The 19,629-nt window shown below is 35.0% G+C and overlaps 5 protein-coding genes and 1 long non-coding RNA gene across 8 annotated transcripts; 5 read left to right on the top strand and 1 right to left on the bottom strand.

Annotated features, from left to right (window-relative positions):
- The first annotated feature begins 61 nt into the window (after positions 1-61).
- Positions 62-2,157, top strand: LOC104761905 (uncharacterized). 3 transcript variants are annotated; one of them, XR_015594892.1, is made up of 5 exons: positions 62-301; positions 498-608; positions 1,492-1,611; positions 1,683-1,814; positions 1,897-2,157. It is a non-coding gene; the product is annotated as an uncharacterized LOC104761905 (long non-coding RNA). The 3 variants fall into 3 exon arrangements; XR_015594893.1 differs by having other exon boundaries at positions 69-301; positions 1,492-1,597; XR_015594895.1 differs by lacking the exon at positions 1,492-1,611 and having other exon boundaries at positions 107-301.
- A 140-nt stretch (positions 2,158-2,297) lies between these two features.
- On the top strand, positions 2,298-3,300 carry LOC104761883 (uncharacterized). Its single transcript, XM_010485052.3, has 3 exons — positions 2,298-2,685; positions 2,792-2,938; positions 3,049-3,300. Exons 1-3 carry the CDS (start codon positions 2,509-2,511, stop codon positions 3,190-3,192), a joined length of 468 nt encoding a protein of 155 aa, XP_010483354.1. The 5' UTR covers positions 2,298-2,508; the 3' UTR covers positions 3,193-3,300.
- Positions 3,301-4,049: 749 nt separating this feature from the next.
- LOC104761894 (calmodulin calcium-dependent NAD kinase) lies at positions 4,050-7,875 on the top strand. The gene is made up of 9 exons (XM_087507832.1): positions 4,050-4,660; positions 4,764-4,997; positions 5,521-5,744; positions 5,935-5,999; positions 6,133-6,351; positions 6,461-6,590; positions 6,812-7,140; positions 7,250-7,394; positions 7,493-7,875. Exons 1-9 carry the CDS (start codon positions 4,645-4,647, stop codon positions 7,736-7,738), a joined length of 1,608 nt encoding a protein of 535 aa, XP_087363958.1. The 5' UTR covers positions 4,050-4,644; the 3' UTR covers positions 7,739-7,875.
- A 2,517-nt stretch (positions 7,876-10,392) lies between these two features.
- Positions 10,393-11,796, top strand: LOC104761875 (small ribosomal subunit protein uS19u-like). The gene is made up of 4 exons (XM_010485041.3): positions 10,393-10,483; positions 10,576-10,724; positions 10,819-10,876; positions 11,364-11,796. Exons 1-4 carry the CDS (start codon positions 10,481-10,483, stop codon positions 11,610-11,612), a joined length of 459 nt encoding a protein of 152 aa, XP_010483343.1. The 5' UTR covers positions 10,393-10,480; the 3' UTR covers positions 11,613-11,796.
- A 119-nt stretch (positions 11,797-11,915) lies between these two features.
- Positions 11,916-13,034, top strand: LOC104761868 (PRA1 family protein D). The gene has a single exon (XM_010485029.3). The coding sequence runs from the start codon at positions 12,305-12,307 to the stop codon at positions 12,851-12,853; it is 549 nt and encodes a 182-aa protein (XP_010483331.1). The 5' UTR covers positions 11,916-12,304; the 3' UTR covers positions 12,854-13,034.
- Positions 13,035-15,602: 2,568 nt separating this feature from the next.
- LOC104761863 (auxin-responsive protein IAA17) lies at positions 15,603-19,050 on the bottom strand. Its single transcript, XM_010485015.3, has 5 exons — positions 17,116-19,050; positions 16,684-16,895; positions 16,270-16,408; positions 16,090-16,151; positions 15,603-15,894 (listed from the first exon to the last, which is right to left on the bottom strand). The coding sequence occupies exons 1-5, from the start codon at positions 17,352-17,354 to the stop codon at positions 15,857-15,859; spliced, it is 690 nt and encodes a 229-aa protein (XP_010483317.1). The 5' UTR covers positions 17,355-19,050; the 3' UTR covers positions 15,603-15,856.
- Between the last annotated feature and the right edge of the window lie 579 nt (positions 19,051-19,629).

Below are 19,629 nucleotides of genomic sequence, written 5' to 3'. Positions count from 1 at the left end.
ACTGTGACGTGTTGGCGCATGGTTGGGTAAAATTTTTTATTGAGAGCAATTTTTTTTTTTTTGGCATTGTGTTCTTTCTCTTCCTCTCTCTTTCGCAAATCTCTTCGGAGGAGATTTAATCGGTTGAAATCGTTGGACCGTGGAGCTGGGATCTATGCTGTTCCCGGATTGAATCCTGGTCAGTATGAGGAACACATGAACCGTGGAGCTGGGATCTATGTTGTTCCTGTGCATCAATTTGGAGGACATCTCGCTGGTCTTCTTCAAATTATCTTATCCCTCTCACTTACAATGTTCCCATGTAAGTAATTCTTTTCAATCTCCCACGGTTTTCATGGAGTAGCCTTCGATACTCGATCATGCCATTGCTTCTTCATATCTAGAAGATTTAAGGAGTTTTGTAAACCATTGTTTAGTTCAAATTACTGATGGTTTCGGCTTCAGATGAGTTAATATGTAGAAAGGTATAGGCTTGATGGTTTGTTTTTCTTGTTTAGCACTAGGCATCGCACCTTGCGATTTTGGACGATAAAGAAGCAGAGAAAGAGGGTGATGGTTCGAGGAGAGGGCTTCGATTCCCTGCAAATTCTCCATTGGGTTTAACCATGGTATCTCTGACTTTAATCTCTCATTGATTGTTATCTTCTTCTGATTATTGCTTTCGATTCTCTGAGTTTTGTTCATCTCTTGTTGATTGTGTCTGCCTGTGTAACCAACCAAGCTCCACCTTCTAATATGCCTTAGTTATGAGATTCCTGTATGACTTGGACAAACAAAGAGTTTTGGAGTCAGTTTTGATATCTTTAGTTGTGCAATGTAGCAACCATGCGCCTCGTGCTGAGTTTCTTCTCTTTGCATTGCGTACATTGTGTAGGATTAGTTATATCAATTGGGATACTTTTTTACCATCCCTTCTCTCTTCGGTTTCTGCTGCTGGCAGAGAGATCCATCACATTTGCATGCTCAATGTTTCTGAGCTGCTTTGTGGGATGATGGTGAGATATAAGCAGAGAGTGAATACTCTGGATTTCGTTTTTATTTTCCCGATTTGTCCACTTAAACGGTTTAAGCAGCCTTGTTTGATTGTTCATTTTCATAATCTGTCCAAAGATATTAACTCACGGTAGCTTGGATCTGAGCTTTTTTTTTTGTTTGTTTGTTTCCTGCGTCTTTTTGTACAACCTTATTTCAATTTTGAGATTATTACTTATAACAGTTGCTCTGTAGAATGTGCTGCGATAGCTTAACTTATATAGCCTGTGATGTTTTCTTATTCAATCTCTAGGTAAAGTTTTCGATTAGTTTGTGTTGTGACATACCATATATATATATCCAGTATGCTTTTTAGGTTCTGTGACTTATATGTTGAGACTGACTTGAGAGGAATGTGCTTAAACCCTTTGTGAAATATTATGGTCTAAGGGCTTTTCTTTGTGTACTTACCTTCAGATTGTTCAATGCTCTGTTATGCAAATCTGTGTTTTGTTGCAGACTATATCCGCTGGAACAGTCATATTATGATGGATGTGTCCACTAAAGTTGTTTTTGCATTGACCATCTTTAAATCTGAGCTTCTCTTATGCAGAAATCTAGACATGTATTGTTATTCAGGTTTTCATTCCTCTTTCCTTCTTGGATCTTCTGCAATAGACATGTACTAAAGTAGTTAAAGCTGAAAACAGGAAAAGATGATGGTTCAGTGCAGCAAGATTTGAGAGGTCTTGCACTTATCGATTCCGGAAGAGCTGCTTCAGTGAGTTTGTGGCTGCCCTTTAAAAGTGGCAGAGCAGTTCTGAGCAGCACCAAGATTTGTGGTTGTCCTGTCTTTCATGCATGAATCTTTTCTCATTCGTTACTTTTACTTGGTGATGTGTTTGACAGATTTCTGTGTCTCAGCTGCATGCAGTATTATTACATGCTTTTGGGTCTCTCGTTCAGTTGGGTGTAGGGTTTAAAGAGTGAGGGTTGATGGAGAAGTATTCATTGATATTACATCCACTGCTTTTCTTTTCTCTAATTCATTCTTGTTGATCATTTTCACTTTTGGAGGATACAGTTAATCATTTTCACTTTTTATGATTTGTACTTCTATTTTATGATGTTTTAATGTTTTCTATGTTTAATATTTTATGAAATGCAATAATTTATAAACATCAATCTTAATATGCAATAATTTCATATTGTACTTTAATTTATTTCTTTTCAAAAAAAATAATAAATAAAATAAGAGACTCAATATTAGAACCCACCATTGGAGGAGTACATTTTAATTAGAATACCCAAAGTTCTTATTCAACCAAAAATACAAATTATATTAATTAAAAAAATTTAGAACCCAAAAAATATATTCTCCCATTGTGGATGCCCTAAGAATTAGCTAGTACAAAACAAAAATTGTGAGCCCTTGAAAATCTGATCAAACAAAAAAAAAACAAAACTCGTAGAGGAGCACAATCATCAATCCACTCACTATCCTTGGAATTGAATTCCATCCCGAAAAAAAAAAGAATGGATCTAGAATCGGTAAAACGTTATCTAGAAGGGGATGGAGAAGAAGAGAAGAAGACAAAAGTGGCGAATTTGCCACACAGATTCCTGGAGAGATTTGTAACGAATGGTCTCAAAGTGGATCTCATCGAGCCTGGCCGACTCATTTGCTCCATGAAAGTCCCTCCTCATCTCCTCGTAAGTCCCCTCTACGTACCCCTATAATCCAAATCGAAATCAACAATTTTTCTAATTTCCTCAATTGGGGTCTGTTGGTTGGTTGGTTGGTTGAGGGGAAAAATAGAACGCAGGGAGTTTCTTACACGGGGGAGCAACGGCTACTCTGGTGGATTTGATTGGATCTGCTGTCATTTATACAGCCGCTGGAGTTACTCATTCCGGTGTTTCTGTCGAGATCAACGTCTCTTACCTTGATGCTGCTTTTCTTCATGTACCCACCACCCTTTCTTTCTTTCTTCTTTTTTTTTTTTTCTTTTTTCTTTTTCTTAAACTGATGATCAGAGATGGTTTAATTGGTGTGAATAAAAAAAAAAAAAACAGGAAGAGATAGAGATTGAATCAAGAGCATTGCGTGTTGGTAAAGCTGTTGCAGTTGTTAGTGTTGAGCTGAGGAAGAAGAAGACTGGTAAGATCATTGCTCAAGGTCGCCATACCAAGTACTTTGCTCCTCGTTCCAACCTTTGAATATTTTTTTTACCAAACTACATTTTCTCTTACTTACTCCTATTTTTCTATATTCAAGAACGATTGTTTTGCATTATCATCTTAAATAAATTGTTCGGTTTGTTTCTAGTCTGAGAGAGATCGAGGATCAATCATAAGGTTTTCACTCCTGTGTGATTTTTTACCCCCTCCCCTTAGCTAGGAATCTATTTGCAAATAAAACCAAGTGATGAACTCTGTGTTTTTCTACTCTTTTTTTTTTCTTTCTTCTTCTTATAATAATAATACTAAAGTATGTTGAACTAGAAGATTACATTACTTTGCTTGTCTGATATTTTTTAATCGTTAATGTTTACATCTTCTCTCTCTTTCTTTTTTTTTTTGTTTTTTGGGTCTTTTGGGAGAACCGTTCTGATTTACATCACGATGCATTGATCTCTTTTATCGGTTATTTAAATCGAATCCAACAGATTTCTATAATGAGTGCGTTGGATTGAACCACGTCTTGTGTCGTGTACGTCTTAGCAGCAGCGTTCTAGTCCTCTCAGACTAATCGAATCACACTTCTTAATTTTTATTAAACAAAATTAGTAACTAAACTAGCATTCTTTATAAATTAACTAGCCATTTCTAATCTTCAATTAACGATTTATCAAATTTATTGGCGAGTTTTTGTATTGATTACACGCTAGGTGTGAATATTAAAATATACGCTACTCCCAAAAAAATCAATCATTGTGACGGGCAAAACACGAGATACACGAGTTTGTTTGTTTGTCACAAATGGAAAAGTTACCAAAGGTCAGAATTGTGATTTGTGAAGACCAAAATGACGGAGGTGGTGGTGGGATCAGTTTTGTCGAAAAGTATATTAGTAGTAGTTGAGATAATGTTTGGATAAAACTTTTATGTTACTTTCATGTGTCTACAGTATTTTTTTTTTTTTTGGTAGATCCCTATACGGTATTATTATATAAACACATTTTTGTTGTACATCTTTTACGTTACACGAATTTTAAAATGTTATTGATTCAATATATATGGCTATATATACTTACTAGAAAATATTGTAACTAATATGATGAATATTGATATAATATATATATTATATAGTATCAATCTGGCAATTTTACTCTTAAAAACCACCCCATATGCAATAAGTTAGTCATCATTAAATCACTATATCATTCATGATGTCAATTTCGTTCACAAAAAAGAAAAAATTATTATTGATGATGCCAATTTCATATATAATATAGTATAATGTATATATACATAAATCCCCCACTAGATGCATTCTTAAGAGATCACTTTCAAGAAATAAGTCTAGACAAAATTAGATGAGAAGAGAAGAGAAATATCAAAATTCAAAAGATAGAATTCAATGTTGTGTTGAGTTAGTGCTACCCCTCCCAGTCTCAATCTTTCTTCTTCCCCAAAATAATAACAAATAGACTTTTCAAACCCAAAGGAATGGTGAATCCTTCTGGTAATGCTCTTCCTCTCTCTTTCTTTTCCGTTTACCAAATAATATTGTTCTTTTTAATTTTCTCTCTCTATTATTGAGTCTCTTGATTTGTTTGCTATACAAGGAACAAGAGATGTCTCTTGTGGTGGTTGTCAATCAACTCATCTCTTCCTCGCTTCTCTTGTTGGTCTTGCCGCCGTAGTAGCTGCTGCGTTTTCCGGAGAATCACTCCTTCGCCGCCGGAAACTCTATCATCAAGGTGATTCGATGGCGAATAAAGACGATAAAATCGCCCCTTTAATCGAGAGGAAAGATTCAGGTCGACGACCAAACCTCGAGAGGTTCTCCCACTATGTTGGTTAGTCGTATACTTACATCCTCGATCGATACATTTCAAGATTAACACTTTTGCTGATATATATATATATATATATATCAAGATCGTCCAAACTATATTACTATAATAATAAGAGAAAAACAGATAAGTATTTCTTAGACCGACGAAAAAGGAGATTTAGTATTTCTTGGGCTCTTCCTTCCCCCAAATGATCATTTTCATTTGTGATCATGGAAAGTATATGCAAATAACGAAATTTATGAGGACTTGTATGCAAAAATAACTTGTATTATCTTGTATGGAAGCATTTGTATTTGGACTTTGGTGATAAAAGATTTTAAAATGGACTACATACATGGACCACCTCTCTCTCCATTAATGCTAGAAACGACCTTTTCACCCAAACAAAAAAAAAAAAAAAACAATATTGTTAGAGACTTTTTAAATTTTTTATTTTTTATTTTAAGCATTATTTTCTCTGTTGTATAATCAATCATGTGATCATGTATTTGATTAGTACATAAACGTATGTGTAAAAATGCAGCAAGACAGCTAGGATTTGAGGATCCAAATGAATACCCGCAACTATGCAAGTTAGCAAATGCATATTTGTTGAAAACAAAGGGGTATGATGAGAATGTGTTTGAGTATCTGGTGAATGAAGCTGAGGCTGACTCTCTCTATGTTCATCTCCTTGAAGAATTTGACCGATGCATTCTCACTTATTTTGCTTTTAACTGGAACCAATCTTCAAACCTCATCTCTCAGGTACTTCATTTTTTATTTTGTTTTTATTTTTTAACGAAATACAATATAATTCGCGTAATTGCTTATATGAGTGTAACTTTATCATGTAGTTTGCTAGGTGGGTTAGGTTATTTATTTTAACCATGTGTATGAATAAAAAATATTATCATATAATTCTATTTTGATTTTTATTTACCGAAAAAAATGACAGGTGTTAAGCGATGAATCCGACAAGAAAGTACCAAAACTCAAGGATTTTGTGATGGCAGCGACGAGGTGACTGGCTGTTCCATGCATTGAACAAAAACAAAACTTGTAACAGGATGATAATATATAATCCTGAATATTAGTCAACAACATTGTAGAACACTAAAGTTGACCACTTCAACATGCTTTGTTAATAACGTAGGAAACAGAGGTTCGAGAGAGTGACAAAAGACCTGAAGGTGACAAGGGTAATTTCGACATTAGTAGAAGAGATGAAAGCCATCGGAAGCGGAAGCAACGAGCCTCACTGTACGGAGGTAATGTCTCCGGTGGCTCACAACAAACGTAGTCCCGTCCTCCTCCTTATGGGTGGTGGAATGGGCGCCGGGAAGAGCACCGTCCTCAAAGATATCCTCCAAGAGTAATACTTTCTTTCTTTCTTTCTTTCTTTGTAAAACTTTAATCAGTTATGCAATTTTCTTTAATATATATATATATATATATATATATATGTGTGTGTGTATTTGTAGGTCGTTTTGGTCGGAGGCAGAGGCGGACGCAGTGGTCATAGAAGCGGATGCGTTTAAGGAGACGGATGTTATTTATAGAGCTCTTAGCTCTAGAGGTCACCATGATGATATGCTTCAAACTGCTGAATTGGTAGGTTGTTCTCAGTTCTAGACATCCTCAATTGTGTGGTTTCACATAAAGTAACATTCTAACATCCATTCTTTTTTAATGTAAATGCAAAATCAACCAAATCTGTTAGAAACAAACGTAAAAATAAGTCATAACTCATAAGATATAAGAATGCATGCATTATCTTCTTCTTTGATATAATTAACGTGCTACATTTCTTGTTATTTCCTTATATATTTTAGGTTCATCAATCATCGACCGATGCTGCATCGTCCGTACTAGTAACGGCATTGAACGAAGGACGTGATGTGATAATGGATGGAACATTATCGTGGGAGCCATTCGTGGAACAAATGATCGAAATGGCAAGAAACGTCCACAAACACCGATATCGAATGGGCGCAGGCTACAAGGTGTCTGAAGACGGGACAATAACCGAAGAATATTGGAAACAAATCGGTCAAGAAGAAGAGGCCAAACAAAATGGGAAACAACAAATCTTGAAACCTTACAGAATTGAGCTGGTCGGTGTGGTTTGCGACGCTTATCTCGCTGTAGCAAGAGGCATACGGTAAAGATTTGATCAAATTTCACATTTCCGAGGATATTAACTAGCCGTTAGCTGATGCAATTATCATGGTAATTGTAACCAAAATTTTGTGTTTTTAAAAATGTTACAGGAGGGCTCTAATGGTAAAGAGAGCAGTGAGAGTGAAATCGCAATTGAATTCACATAAGAGTTTCGCAAACGCATTCCCAAAGTATTGTGAGCTTGTTGATAACGCTAGGCTTTATTGCACTAATGCTGTTGGTGGTCCTCCAAGGGTAAATAAGTCAAAGTCAATTAACCAATATGTAACGATGTCGTTTGTACATATAATATGCTGACGTGGTTTTTTGTAATTGGTTGCTGGATGGTGCAGCTTATAGCATGGAAAGACGGAAGTAGTAAGCTTTTGGTAGATCCAGAGGATATCGAGTGTCTAAAACGGGTCAGTAGTCTTAACCCGGAGGCAGAATCCATTTACGAGCTATACCCGGATCGGAGCCAAATATGCAAGCCCGGTTCAGTTTGGAATGACGTCGTTTTGCTCCCGTCAAGGCCCAAGGTCCAGAAGGAACTTAGCGATGCAATCAGGAACATCGAAAAGGCCCAACTGAAAAATTGATGATATTGTGAACTAGACCCTCGAAATTCTTATCTTTTGGTATTTGTCATTTGTTTTGTTGTGTGTTTCTTTCTTTTTTGTACTCGCCTCTAAAATAAGTTAATAAAAAAATAAAAATGGGAATATGAGTTTTTTCACTTTTTGTTGTGAGTTATTTTTACGGTTGTTATAGTCAAACCAAAACACAGACTACATGTCTCACAAAAAATATTGTATTTGTGTAAAGCCTCACGAATGTACTAGTCTCCAAAAACATTGAAAACAGTAGATTTATAAGTTTCAATTGTTATAAAGTGTTGCAGTTTCATAGTGTAGCAGTGTACAATGTTGTGAGAATCTTGTGAGAATTCTAATAGTTCAACCTTTTCTCTTACATCAGATTTTTATAATGAATATGACTTTGTAGATGACACTTGCTAATATGGCTTGATCCAAACACCTAGAATTTGAATCTACAACGACCCAAATCACGTATTATCTATAAATAACTACTTTTGTCACAAGTTAAATATCTTTTTTTTTTCACTCATCATCACTCTAATGTAACAATATGTTTACTCAATTAAGAAAAACTTCTTAGGCTCCTACTGGTAACCCATCGAGGAATAAAAAGAACGAGAAGGAACAGGAATAAAAGAGAACAAATAAAAAAATATTTAAAAAAAAAAGAACGAAGAGGAATGGGTGCAGAAGAAAAACAGAACAAATGGTATGGTAAATGGTAACAAAAAAAACAGAACAAGCAAAAAAATAAAAATAAAAAAATTTAATCAAAAACAAGCATCAAACCCACGTACGAACATGATACACGAACATAAACATGAATTGCAGGAACTTTTGGTAACCCGTGATACTAATATGATAGTTATAAAAAATAATCAACTATAGACGTTGAGAACCACGTCTTTTTACATATCATATTTGCTCAGCAATTTAATCTCGTTTCTTCAGCTGCTGGTTCATCATCCACTTCATCATCTTCATCAATTTTTTGATTTTGATGCATCCTCTTGTGTTTCTGGTATTACTACATCATCCGTGTTTGCCAAAGCAGATTGTGTCTCCTGGAGATGTGCCCCAAAAGTAAACGGAGAGTAACGTTCATCTTGATCGACATCATGTTGACTATATATCTGGTCCAACAAATCTTTGAAGGGCAAAGGCTTGTTCTTCAAAACCCGAACAAATTTATCTTTATTTCCAAATTCATGTCAATGATTCAAAACATATTAGAATAAAATTTTCTATTCATATAAAAATATTATAAATGATAACAAAGTGACTTATAGCAACTCGATCATTCCACCAAGATGTTGACATAATTATTTGTCCAGTGGACGGATCAACAACAACACCCGTGCGTTCCATCAGTTGCCTATTAATTTGCCAAAGCTTAGGCAAGTACTCGATTTTGCTCTTTATCTTACTATCCCAAACAAGCTTTTCTTCGGTCAACTCAAATAATTTGTTTTCAACTCTTTTTCTACCAGCAACATTCGACATTTTACTCGAGTGGTCATTTGATTTTATCTCCGTAATAACGAGTTCAAGCATAATTTGACAATGTCTTTCCTTCCACACATATTATAATATATACATACTCAGTAATCATGTTTCGTTTAAATACATTCATCCTATATGCATTGAAATTTAATAAATAATTATATGCAAAACATATATACCTTTTCTTCGGTATCGATCCCTGATGCAGTGGTTGATTTGCCTTTGTTTCTTGAAAGACCTCCACGCCGTGATGATCCACTAGTCTCTTGGGAACTTGCCATAATCCAAGTTTTTTCTAAAGATCAAAATCAAATACATAAATTAATAAAACCAAACACAAGAATGTAAGCAAAACAGAAAAAAAAAAACAAAAGAAGTCATGCTAAAAAATATTTTATGATTATTTTTTTCACCTTTACGTCTCTCGATCGTAGGGTTTTTTTTCTATACGATGGCTTTTTGTGCTGAAGACTATTTATAGTTGTATTTTATAGGATTTATTATTAAACAGTTCATGAGATAATTATGAGATAGATCAAGATGAATTTGAATTTGATATTGGATATGTACAAATTGTTTAAAATATAAGTTGTGGAACAAGTTGAATCAAAAGATATAAGTTTAGAAGAGTTTAACGTTAGCATGTACCTTCTTTTATCGTGAGGTCTTCCTTTGAACATTATCATCAATTTTTTTTACAATTTATTAGATTTTGCATGAATAATTTTTTTTTAAATAATAATTAATTTGTTTTCCTGTTTGTTCTATTAACAAATTAAAGAGGAACAAATTTATTATGTGATTCCTAAAAAAAAAAAGAACGTATAAGAATAATGTGGAGTCCATGTTTCAGAATTTGGAAGATATGTAACTTGTAAATGATAACAAAAATGAGGAACAAAGAGTTATTATTAAACGTTCACCAGTTGGAGCCTTACACATCATATCATATATTATTCAATGTTCCAATCAAAGTCCTAGATGTCTAATGGTTCGTTTGTACTATAAAGGGTTAAATAGATAATTTTAAAACTTCAGGGTTTATATTGAAACAAATAATAATACAGACCCTAAAAACAAAATAAGAAGTCTTAAGATTAGGGTTTCTCAAGTGTCCACTATAAATAATTTTAGTCGAACATTTTTCTTCTATTTCTCTCTTGTAAAGACCTCACAGCAGCCAACAGTTTCCAAGCTTAGCCGTTTTTAGGGTTTTTATCCATTTGCAGAGATCTAATCATGGTGAGTTCTTCCATCTCATTCTCTCAGGTCCTCTCTGTTTACATTTTTTTCCGATTGCTGAAACTATCTCTCAATGGTGAAAAAATGTGTAGGCGGATGTTGAACCAGAGGTTGCTGCTGCTGGAGTGCCAAAGAAGAGGACGTTTAAGAAGTTTGCCTTCAGAGGAGTTGATCTCGATGCTCTTCTTGATATGTCTACTGATGACCTTGTCAAGCTCTTCCCTGCTCGTATTCGCAGAAGGTAAAGAAAAATGCCTTTAAAACCCTAGACTAGTCTCCGTTTTCAGAGTTTTGTTCTGACATTTTTCTGTTTGCAATTGTGTTCATTTTCATAGGTTCTCCAGAGGTTTGACTAGGAAGCCAATGGCTCTGGTTAAGAAGCTCAGGAAAGCGGTAATCATTTCATCTCTCCTTTTCTTATACTGTTGTCAAGTAGGCTTGCCGAATGGTTGCTACTTTTGCTTTCAGTGATTCGATTCTGTTCTCATGGCTGAGTGTAACTGGTAGCTAGTTGAATCTAGTTTTGTTAGTCTGTTTGTGCTGTCTTAGGTTTGTTTAAGTTCGGGTTCTAATGAGTGAAATGTGGACTGTTCATATGACTTTTTTTGATGATACCTTTCAGATTATTGAGTTCAATGCTAAAGTCTTTAGTAAAAATTCATAACTTAGTTCTTGTTGGATTAGATTCTGACTAGCATGTCTATTGTACGTTTTCTTACTTATAATGAGTGTTGAGTATGAATAGTTACTACATCAGTTGCTGAAGTTTTTCTACTTGTGAGTGTTGCATTCTGTACATACCTTGACACTATCAGCTTAAAACATTCATTGGTCAAGTGTCTGATTACAAACTCGTTTTTTTCTTCTGGTTGATTAATAGAAAAGGGAGGCACCACAAGGTGAGAAGCCAGAACCAGTGAGAACCCACCTGAGGAACATGATCATTGTGCCTGAGATGATTGGAAGCATCATTGGTGTCTACAATGGTAAGACATTCAACCAAGTCGAGATCAAGCCTGAGATGATTGGTCACTACCTGGCTGAGTTCTCTATCTCATACAAGCCAGTCAAGCACGGTAGGCCTGGTGTTGGTGCTACCCACTCTTCCAGATTCATTCCTCTTAAGTGAAGAGCTTATTATACTGTGGAATGTGTTTGTTGCTCGTTATATGGTCTTTACTTTGCTGTGGCTCCTTGTTGTCTTTGATGCTTTATAATGAGACTACTAGATATTTCATCAACAACTCTAGCCTTTTGCGTTTCCATTTTATGTGACCAAGAACTGAAATTAAAATCATTTTGGAGTTTTGTTATGTTTGTTGTCTGTAGAATATAGTTCTGATTTTACTTTGCTTGGTTTTGATCAATTGGTATAATTTGCGTTTACAACTTTCTTGCTAGTTGCTACTATCTTGTTTGTAGAACGTTAACAAAAAAAATGTTTCTGTTAATAAGGTGATATATTAAAGTTGTTTCATTTTAAACGAAAAACTGAAAACTGAAAACTAAGCTGAGTGATCTTTAGTTGAGTGTGCAAAAGAGAGAATTTCTCTTTGTACATGGTTTACTGGTTCAGTTATACAATGTGCTCTTAAATGGGCTTTCTTAAATTGGGCTTGCTCTTTTCCGGTTTAACTGGTTCACTAATACAACCATGTGTTCTTAAATGGGCTTTCTTCAATTGGGCTTGCTCTTTCCCAATCTACTTAACTACTTTTGACTTGAGTTACCTCTCGTCTAAACAAAAAGGTCTCCTCTTCTCCGTTGCTGAGAATTTCTAGGGTTTTCTGAAATCAAGGAGAGATCAAATCGAATCTAACAATGGCAAATCAAGTGATCTCCGGAATCAAGGAAACAGCACAATCGATCACCGGTGCGGCTCGTCCATGGGGTGATTTCCTCGATCTATCGGCCTTCAGCTTCCCTTCCTCCATCGCCGATGCCACAACTCGCCTGACTCAAAACCTTACTCACTTCCGCATCAACTACAGTATCATTCTCTCTATCCTCCTAGCTCTAACTCTAATCACACGTCCCATCGCCATCCTCGCATTCGTCGCTGTCGGTTTAGCTTGGTTCTTCCTCTATTTCGCTCGCGAGGAGCCTCTCTCGATCTTCGGATTCACCATTGACGACGGCGTCGTGGCGGTACTTCTCATTGGTCTTTCGATCGGGTCGTTAGTCACAACAGGAGTATGGCTCAGAGCTCTCACAACCGTTGGATTCGGTGTTCTGGTTTTGATCTTACACGCTTCGCTGAGAGGAACGGATGATCTTGTGAGTGACGATCTGGAATCACCTTACGGACCGATGCTCTCTACCGCCGGCGGTGGTAACGACGGCGCTCGTGGTGATTACAGTGGGATCTGATTGATTACGAATTTGGGGATTTTAGGGTTTTTTTGATGTTTGTAAATTGTCATTGTTTCCTCTGTGTTCATTAAAAAAAATCATTGTTCATGACAAATTAACCATGCTGAAACCGGTTTAGAAATAGGGGATCGATCCTATCCGGTTCGTTGGGGTTCTAGTAATGAAATTTCTTCAGCCAGAAGAGCCCTTTCTTAGATCATTATTAAACATTAGGACAGACTACGTTCACCAGCGTAACAAAATCAGACTCATAAACCAAGTTTCATCATATCTTCCCAAGAACAAATGCCGCAAGAAAGAACCGAAAGCAATCGGATCTTCTCATCTCTACCGAGAGAGAGAGAGCTGGAGAAAGAAATTAATCGGCCCAACGATGGATTTCACCACGGCCGGCGAGGATTCGGAATTGTATTATAATATCTTAGGCCCAAGCTCCTAAAGGTTATGTCCGTGTCATATATTATGCTGTTCAGGCCCAATACATTTAAAAAGTAAGATTGCTTTAATTAATTAAATGATTCTAGAATTATTATTTTTCGAATCAGCTTAATAATTATAAATTAAATATTGGCTATTAAATATTGACTTGTAATTTTCTGGTAACCATTCTGATCATCTACAGTCTCTAACACTTATCATTAATAGCTATGATATATGTTTTTAATTAAAAATTAATTATTGGTGTTAAGCAAAAAATAATTAATGATAAGTGTTAGAAACTGTATGTTAAAGAAAAAAGAAAAAAAACTGTTAAAAAGTGTAGATGATTATTTTCCTCTTCTAATATTTTCTTTCTCGTGGGTGATATTGTTTTCTGCAACTTTTCGTGGTTTCTAAATGTTATAGAGAATTTTGTAATTAAAATTTGAAAAACTATTACTCCATTTCTAATTTCTCTATAACTTTTAATAAGTTTCTCTATATCCAATTCTTAAATAATGATTATGCGTTATTTTAGTTTGGTGAAGAACCCTCTAGAGCATCAACTTGTCATATTAATTATTGACCCCATCAACCATCGAACATGCTTCTGCCTGATCCAAGAAATATATGAATATAATTATTATTATTCTGAAATTCAAAACATTTGAGCGTAACTAATTGTACAATGTTTGTGTTTACACATACACTTGTAGACATATATTTTCTATATATATGCATGCATGTACGTTTTTTGTTAAAAAACTTTCAATTTATAAATATATATGTCTAATGGGCTATTTCCGGAATAGGCCCATACAATTATCACCTTAAGACCCAGTCCGATTACAACAAACTAAACTAGATAACAAAGACCAAAATTAACCCGGGTATATCAAACTAAACCGGTAGCTAATTGGTATGAGCCAGAAACCCTAATCTGCAAAGGAGAACCCTATTGTAGCCGCCTTCCCACGAAGTTGCAGATACTCGTCGGCCCATGACCACCGGCGAGCCAGGAAGACGAGAGTCAAACAGAGAAGGTGACACAGGACCATCACCATCCCGCCACCGTAGAGTTGTGAAGAGAAGGAAGAAGAAACCGATCTAACAATCCGGAAGCCATGGTTCAGTCTGATAGAGATAAAGCAGTAGGGAGTAAATCTAAACAGCCATCGACGGTGGCTTAGTCTAGCCTTTCCGGCGGTAGACCTCCCCGTCAAACCACCGGTCGTGACAAAACCTCCTGCGTCTCCAGCCGTTCAGATCTAACCGCCGTATCTTTTTCATTCCTCGCCGAGAACTACCTTCTTCTAACCGCAAAGCCACGCCGCCGATAGAGCTCTTACCGGAATTGTCCTGCGGAAGCTTCTCTTCGCTACAAACTCCCTTGATTTTGATCTGATGATCTTATCGGTAGGTGCAATGGACTACGGATGAAACGCCATGGACTAGTAGTTCCTCTTCAATGCCGGAATCACCGGAGGAACCTTCACTCGATGCAAGGAGTTGTGATCAGAAGAAGAGAAAGGAGGAGAGAGGAGAGAGCCGTGAGTACACGCGCCCACCTCTCTTAATTTGGACTCGATTGCATGCATGTACGTTGAAGCGATACATTCATAAAAACTTTGATTTGTTCGTTTGGGATTCAACATCTTCTCCATGTGCTTCCCCATCATATCTATTCGTATTCAAATTCTCAATTTTCTTTTATTTCATATATATATCATTCGTTATACTTTTTAACGTTGGACATCAAATTAATTAATATGTGCTAAGAGAGACATATGCTAGCTCCATTAAGATATTCATTATAGAGAGGCTGTTTGTTTATAATTATGATACACATCTTAAATAAATTTAGTTGGTATAAAAGTTAACATTCCTGATTAATATAATGGGAAATGAAATGATAAACAAAGGTAATGAAATGAAGAGACCCATGAAGATGCACATGGCATTGCTCCCTCTCTTCCCTATGGGTCCTCTTTCTCTATTTTTCATTCCTCCAACCAAAGCCATTTATCACTTTAATTACGAAAAAATCAATATACCATCAAAGTGAATCCTTTCCATGCATTTTTTTTTTAATTATAGTCGAAACAATGCCCGGGGAAAGTTTATTTTATGGTCACATACTCGATCTCTATGATCTTTACTCTTAGTTTCAAGACATGTAGAAACCAAATGTATATCGTTTTGCATTCAGAAAATAACTGAACAGATTGTAATTAAAGAAAAGTAATGTGACGATAAAGTTTCCTTGGTGGAATGAAAATCATATTTTACTAATATGATCAATATACACATTTTTAAAACACACACATTGACACATAAGATGTTCAAATTATTACACATTTCCCATTACAAATGTCTCAAATATTTAATTAAGTTCATTACACATAATAGCATACAAACTATATCTACATACCAAATCCAGATCAAAACACAGACAATCAAAAGAAATTGAACAATGTATTTTATCGTAAGAAAAAAAACCAAAAACAAAAAAACAATTAACACCAATAAATGTGATAACTCAAATATATAATCATTACGTACCACATAACCTTTTTGACTTCAAGCTCTGCTCTTGCACTTCTCCATTGCCCTCGGAGCTGAAATATTTTACAATCAGTAAGCAATAAAGGAGTAAATAAATTATTTACAGTAGTATATATATTGTGCGAAAGTAATAAACGGTTTAAGCATTTATGTAGACATCGTCTTAAACGATCTATATAGACAGCAAATTAAAACATTTACAGTAGTATATTGTGTGAATATAAAATGCATCGGTCGAAAATACATACCGAGACCAATTGCGTCAGATCCCTTCATGAGACGTAAACGTTTGCATGTATCAACGAACATTCTAATAAACAATAAATTAAACCACATATATGGTTACTAATTATTGGGAACAAAATAAATGAAACGAATAAGTTAATTAAGCTTTAATTAAATCGTAACTAGAATTGAAGAAGACTTACGGCCAAGGAACGTCGCCGACGAGCATCCAATCACCGTCTTTGTCTTCATAAGAGGGAACATAGTCCCAACTATTCACTAAGTCCATCAATTTCCTCTCATTCATAAAGTCTATCATCCCTTCTTCTCCTCCATATTTTCCTAAACAAATTATCTTAGCTTATTTAATTTCCACGATTAAAAAAATTATCTTAGTTCAGCTAACTAACTAAAAGAAATTTTTTTGAGCTTTTCGATTCATCCTCAAACAGGACTAACATATGAAATATTACTTGATACCGGCCGGTACTTTATATGTGACTTATCATCATAAAAAAATAGAAATAACTAATCATATTTATATTCTTTATATATAGTAACAACTAACTAATATAGTTAAAGATGCATGGTAAAAGAAATGTACATATAAAACGTACCCAAGGTAAAAGAGCTGAACATGTTGGACAAAGCATTAGAGAGCTCGTCGTAACTTTTATACATCCTCAAGTCGACTTTCCTCAAGTACGGTGCTCCGTCCATTGACACCTTCACGAACGCTGCCGCCTCTGGGCCACTGCTTGATTTTTGGCACGAAACCATTACGTTCTTCCGGTATGATCTCACCGGTGGCCATCCCACAACTTGTGCCCTATATTCATCAAGATTTTATTTATATAAACTATAGTCAGCTACGGCCAGATCATTTTGACGTGATTTTCACATATATTTTTTTGCATGAGCCTTTTGGTAAATTGCTCATCAAGCTTAACTCTCGTATAAAGATGTTATCATCTAAAAATAAGAAAGAAACAAAAAAAATTAAAGGAAGATTGCAAAATAAATCAAAAAGGACAAATTAGTCAAAGTACTTGGCAGGAGGCTTGGCTGGATCTTTGGGACAAGAACTCTTGTCCTTAGAATCAAAAGTCACGACGCCATGAGTCGTAGATCCTTCTTTATTTTCAGGCTCATTGTTCAGATTCAGCTTCAGATCAACCGTCTCTGAGAACCCTCTCTTGTTTCCAGTTACGGGAGCCACCGTGTCTCCGCCGGGAAGACCTAGACACAACTCAGTCTCCCTCAGATTCAGCTCGACACTGCCTATCATTATTAGCCTCTCTTCTTCTTCTTCTTCTTCTTTGGAAGGTGATGAGGAAGATGGAAATTTAAATGGTTTTATAAAATAATACTAAGTGAGAGATGAGTCTGTATTATCTCTGTCTAGGAGTTAGCTGCATGTGTATGTCGTATTTAAGATATCTTAGGTTAAATAGGTTTCTTGACACGTGGATGAATCTAAGCCCTTTGATGAAGTCATCCTGCTCGAGTTTAGACTAATCACTGCTCACTTTATTCAATTTACTGTTTTTTTTTTGTATCAATATTCAATTTACTGTTATTGGATCTTTCTTAAGATTTATATTGTAGCTACATACAGAACCGTTTTAATTTGTTTAATAAATAATTTTGTTTTATATATATATATATATGTACGCTTAATTTGTTGTTTATTATATGTGGAAAACTACCCATTCTACTCTTTTAATACCACATACTTATTTTCGTATAGTTCCAAATGTAATGTAGTTTACAAATAGAGAGATTCTTTTGGGTGGCGAGGTCGCAGACATATCATATGAGAGTGTATCAGTAGATATGTACATTATTATTAGTATAATTATATTATGCCTTTCTGACTTCTAGATATAATTATTAACTATGTATATTTTTCATTTTAATTTCTTTTTCCGTAAGATTCTTCGCCGGAACCTTCCAATTATGCATATCACATCCACATGATTCAATTATTCATCCCACAATAAAAGCGCAGCCCTCTTGTATATGATTATTCTCATGCCAATACAAAATAAAGCATACGGTACATCTTCTATATTTTAATCAAAAACTCACCTATAAACACTACACAAACGAAATGTGTATCTAGACACTTATAAAATTGTTAGGTAATATTATAAAAACTTCGTAGTTTGCAGCAAACAATATATATAAATGGTGGTTAAATTTAGTGTACAGATATTCACGGATTAATTTGACGAAAAGAAACAAGATACGTAACAATTTTCTCGGAATTTCATAGTTGACGTTGTACGTCAGTTTTTGAGGTTAAAGTATAATTTTAAATATTGGAGAAAAAAAATTATATTATCAAACACCGCGTCTGAAATTTGTATTCTTGTTTTTTGTATTAGTATTAGTGTTGTGTGTCATGAAGGCTGAAGTTAATTAAAGTCTAAGAGTAAGAGTGTGTATAAATTGTAATGGAAAATCTAAACCATCTAGTTTTAACTTTAACTGTGTAAGGATATATATAGTGTCCTTTTCTATTGAGATAATATAACTTTAAACCTCATATATATTACTAAGTAGTAATCCTAATTAACTGAGATTGAGAATATGTAACTATAAAGTTTAAACCTCATATGATAGTAGGCCTAATCAACTAATATACTATTCAAAATCAAACATAACAAATTGATATCTGATACGTAGAAGCCAAGTAAACTGTTTGGGCGGAACCAACTTTTATAATCGGCTATATGAAAAACAAAAAAAAACATTTTATAATCGGTTTTAGATAATCAAAAAGGCGAAAACTTCGACTATGGTACATTTTAATAACAGCAAATATGGTACTAACCATAATAACAAACGCACATTCAACAAATTGGAAAATAATTAAATAGGGAAAAAGACATATTCCTACCCTAAGGTAAATTTAGCGGGGGACATGAGTGGCATCAGAATCCAAAAGAAGAGAGTGCAATAACATCACCATAAATTCCAAAACCAGAATTTAAATTAACGAGAAGAACAAAAACATGGAGGTGATAACGGGACAAGTTACATCAAATAAAATTCAGAGGCTCAAAAACATCATAAACCCTACTTTTGTTCCTTGCCTTGTCTACATCCTTCTCTTTACCCCCTTTCTCTCCTTTTGTTTCTATCCCAAAAAACTCTCATCAGTTTTCAAATCAACGTACCCCATTTTTTCCAATCGAATTTTGGGTCACTTTGTCTTATATATCACATCATTTTGTCGTGTTTATCAATGTGTGTCTACTTTATCCGGTCAATATATCTACTGATCACTATATATGGAATTCACATGATAACTATAAGTCTGTAAACCAGTGAATGATATCAAATCTCGGTCCAACCGGCATTACAAAAAAAAAAGCGCCCGCACACAAAGATGGATTGTATGCAAATTGAACCAATGCAACCAAATCCAGTATATCAATAATCACAAGAATATATATATATATATATATATATATATACATATATGGAGACCACTTTTTTCTTTGTCATGATAGAGACTATCTTAATTTTATGTGTAATTTTGATAATGTGCTTTC

This window comes from Camelina sativa, chromosome 3, assembly GCF_030686135.1.
Source record: "Camelina sativa cultivar CO46 ecotype springtype chromosome 3, ASM3068613v1".
Classification (NCBI taxonomy): Eukaryota; Viridiplantae; Streptophyta; class Magnoliopsida; order Brassicales; family Brassicaceae; genus Camelina; species Camelina sativa.
The sequence above is the reverse complement of the archived record's forward strand: the minus strand, read 5'-3'. Positions and strand labels throughout refer to the sequence as shown.